This window comes from Antrostomus carolinensis, unplaced genomic scaffold, assembly GCF_000700745.2.
Source record: "Antrostomus carolinensis isolate BGI_N321 unplaced genomic scaffold, ASM70074v2 scaffold10930, whole genome shotgun sequence".
NCBI classification, from domain to species: domain Eukaryota; kingdom Metazoa; phylum Chordata; class Aves; order Caprimulgiformes; family Caprimulgidae; genus Antrostomus; species Antrostomus carolinensis.
In genome coordinates, this window is record NW_010289110.1 from 89,398 (window position 1) to 93,453 (window position 4,056).

Sequence of the window (4,056 nt, forward strand, 5' to 3'; positions counted from 1 at the left end):
CTACAGAGGGCACAGTTGCTTAAACCAAAAACCACATGAGGCACAGAGAACAGTGCTGCAAGACAGAGCTTCAGAAAAACATGAAAATCTAAGTTAACATGAACAAAGACGACTGTGTGTAGAACTCCCACCTACTTGTGATTGTCTCCAAAGCAGAGAAATGAGCATCTAGACACTGAACTGTGCCCACAGGAACTGGAGTGAACAGATTATCCTCCCTCTGAGACTACTAATTTTCAGAGTTCACTGTATAAACGTAACAAATAACGTCACTGACTTCCTTGAGGAACTCCATTATATCCCTTACATGTCCAAACCAATTCCAAATACCAGCCCTCCCTTCATTTCCACGCAAATCAGAGCATTTAAGTCAAATGACACCATGAATTTATATAATTATGTTTTTAAAGGACTGGCAAATGCTGAAGTAATTCAATTAATTTTAGACTTGTACCAGAAATAAAGTTGGACTCCAGATGGGACCCAGTCTGACACACACAGTCAGACTGAGAGCAATAAAATAGATTCTTTGATTGGTAATTGTAAAAGTTCCAAATAGTCCTTGTTTGTCATCTGCTGCTTCGTTTCCCAAAACACTACAGTTTGTCAAAGCTGATCTTGGTAAAGAGAACTTGTGATCATATCTTCATACAACTGCAAGTCTCCCAGAGAAATATGAACTTGTAATTGTGACAAATATTTCATTCTTATTTTAAAACATAGCAAAATAGCATCTATTGAAATTTTAAGAAAAATCTCAGGTATTACTAAGGAATATTAAGGATTTAAGTGGAAGGCAAAGTAGCACTACACAAGCTAGCAGGTCAACTCGAATTATTTCCTGGATGTACTTCTCATTTTATAGAAGCCGTTTTGGTGGTTTTGTTTAAACCTTCAAAATAAATCTGGAAAATTTCAACCCACAGCAAGATTCTATTAGGGCAAAATCCATAAAAAATGGTTGCAACATTAAGTATGTGGAAGCCAGTGACACATCAGGATCCTTTCTCTTCTTGTTCTCCAAAGATCATTAATGCCAAGCTGCACCTTTGCTAAATTCCTGAATTACAGAGACAGCTCATTGACCAAACCAACTGGTCACCAGTCTCCAAGCTCTCTGCAGCTTTCCAAATTTGAATCCTAATGCTGTAACCTCCCAGCCTTCAGGTCTCACCTCTACAGAGAGTGTTTTTCCCAAAGCAAAAAACAAAGGGTGCATGTTAACGTCGGGATCCTTTCGGAAGCAGTTGGGTTTAGCGTGGTGTTGGAAGTGGAGGTGATTCCACCAGCTGGCTGGTGCTCCCTGCAGGAAGGGATGAGAAGAGAGTGTCGTCAAGAAGTTGTATCTTCTGCCCTTGGTCCTCCCTCCCCAGTAGTTTCTTATATTTGCTTTCTTCTTCTACTGAGATTGGTTTTGACTGCAGAGCATCCCAGGTGAGGCTCTAGCAGTCCCTCTCAGCGCTCAGTGCCCACCTTCAGATGGCCGATCACGAACTTGTGCACCCAGTGGTTCCATCTGGACTTGCTAAAGACTGAAAGATGTCCAAAATCATGCTGGAGCCAACCAGCCTGGGCCTGGAATTAAAAAAGGAAAAAAACAAAAAACAAACCAACAAGAAACCAGTGCTGCTGGGGAAAAAGAAGTCAGGAGTCTCTGCATCAGAAAAGGGCTTTCTCTGCTCCCACTCCCACGCTCCTCACAACATAATCCCAGAGAGTGAGAGCATTTACTGTGAGGGTGGTCAGACACTGGAACAGGTTGCCCAAGGAAGTTGTAGATGCCTCCTCCCTGGAAGTGTTTAAGGCCAGGCTGGATGAGGCTTTGAGCAACCTGGTCTAGTGGAAGGTGTCCCTGCTGCTGGCAGGGGGGCTGGAACTGGATGAGCTTTAAAGTCCCTTCCAATCCAAACCATTCTATGATTCTATGATTTCCACTACTAAGACCCAGTCCAAACACTTATTTTTCATTATATATAGCACTGCAGTCCAGACTTTGCCTAATGACTTTTAGTCCCAGACAGTTGGTTTTTTTTTTTCAATGAGGAAGGAAAAAATTGTAAAAAAAAAAAAAGTCAGAGAGCTCAGAAACAGCATTTATTCTCTCACAAAACTCCACTGAATCGGCAACAAAGTCTCCTTTAAGGAACAGCTTGCTGCTGCCTCCTCCGAGTACTTGTAATTCCAAGGGGATCAGCTGGCCACAGGAGAAATAGCTGGGGCTTTGAGAGCTGCTCTGCCCTCTCCTCTAACTCACTGGAAGTTCCCATGGGAACACGGTGGCTTGGCCCCTGCACAATGCCTTGGAGTTCTGGCACAAGGGACCTCAGGCGCGTAGCGTGGCTTTCATTGTATGAAGGAGGAAGGGAATAAGGAGGACTTTGACAAACGATGGGAAGGAAAAAGCAAGGCAAAGCCTGCTCTACCAAAGCAGCATGTCATGGCACTGTAATTTTGCCCCTTTGGTGGAACCCAGGGAGAAGCAGAATTTTAGGAAGTACCTGAAGATAAGATTTCTCCTGTGCTTATGTCAATGAGCACCTAAGTCTCAAAGGGTTGGGTTTTGGTGTTTCTGGGGTTTCTTTTTGCCCAGCTGCTTACCTGGACAGTGCCTAGAAGCACTGCAGAGCAGAGGAAAGGCACTGTGGATGCTCCAAAATACCAGATGGTGAGCCAAGCTGCGACATCCAACACCAAGATGTGACAGAGATACAGGATGAAAAAGACATGGTTGGGGTTGAGAAGCCCCATCTTCTCGACGGTTGCACGGAGTTCACGGAAATCTTCTACCAGTTTTTTCTGTGAGGAGACCCAAGAGTATCTGCTGGTCTGAAAATGCCTCAGGAACTCAAAAAAGAGCTCAAAAAAGAGCTCATTTTCCCCTCTCAAGGAGCTATCGTGGTAATGGGGAAAAGCTGAGGGTCACCTGGAGATAAATCTTCACCAAGACTACTAATAATGACATGAAGTGAAGGGCAAGCTTCAGACCCAACACAGTGATACCAGGAGATACTATAATTCTATGTACAGGGAATTCTGGCTGCCAGGAAGAGAAGTTAACTACCACAATTTCAACCCAAAAACCAAGTTTTTGAGATACTTACATTCTTGCTGGGCTCAAAGCTGGGTTGATCTGGTGCCAATTCCCCAATCAAGAGTGGGCTCATGTACTTTCTTACTAGTGTCTTGTCAAGATGAAATGCTGTGAAAGGATCCTGAAATACAGATGTAAGAACAGGAGGAAGAAAAATAACAGTTCAGGTAGCAGAAGAAGAAATATATTTCATGATATCCTGGACCCAGCATAAAGCAACCCAACTAATGGAACTGGCTGAACTAGATTTGCTGCCACAAATCTTACTGCTTTCACACCATAAATGATCATTTGAAGCCAAATTCTGTGTAACATTTTCTATGTGGATGCTGCTAAGTGCAGGTCATCAAGAAATATGGGTTCACTCCCCTGTTACCTCTGAATCTGATAATTTCATATCCTGTTGAGTATGAAGATACATCATCCCAACCGTATACTCCTCTGTCTCTATTCTGTCTTTACCTTCCATCTTATTTCTCCTCAGGCCCCATATTCTGCAATGAAAGTCTCACTAAGGAGAAGGGCACAAAAACTGAATCAGCTACGTGAACTGGGAGAAATAATGGGACAAAAGCAGGACACAGTCAGGTGATGGCAGCTTCTGGTGACCCACACCAATCTCTCAGAAGCCCCACATTGTTCCAAACATGCTTCCTTGACAATCCCCAGTGCTCACCCTGCCACATCTTCCCAGAATAGTTTTGTTCTCTTGCTACCTGCCTCCTGTTCCCCATTTAGTTCCCCTCCATATTTCTGAAGAGTGCCACAAAAAGGCCTTTTTTTTTTTTTTCTCCTCCTTACCATTCACAAAATCCCTGTTAAGGAAACCAGTTGCTTTTATCATCTAAATGGAATGACAATCTCCATGGCAACTAGGCAGCCAGGTGAAAAAAAATCACTAGTGATTGTTATCACTCCAGATTCTATCACTATAATTAGATTACAAAGGCAGTTTGACATCTACT

The 4,056-nt window shown here is 43.1% G+C and overlaps 1 protein-coding gene across 1 annotated transcript in view; it reads right to left on the reverse strand.

The window, feature by feature from the left end:
* Positions 1 to 3,206, reverse strand: part of LOC104525775 (acyl-CoA (8-3)-desaturase) — a 7,463-nt gene extending 4,257 nt beyond the window's left edge. The window contains exons 1-4 of the mRNA XM_029085201.1: positions 3,102 to 3,206; positions 2,599 to 2,796; positions 1,474 to 1,575; positions 1,175 to 1,303 (exon numbers count right to left, since the gene is read on the reverse strand). Of these exons, the coding sequence (XP_028941034.1) occupies positions 1,175 to 1,303; positions 1,474 to 1,575; positions 2,599 to 2,796; positions 3,102 to 3,164 (492 nt within the window). The 5' untranslated portion in view covers positions 3,165 to 3,206. The remainder of the gene's footprint in view (positions 1 to 1,174; positions 1,304 to 1,473; positions 1,576 to 2,598; positions 2,797 to 3,101) is intronic.
* Positions 3,207 to 4,056: the final 850 nt, after the last annotated feature.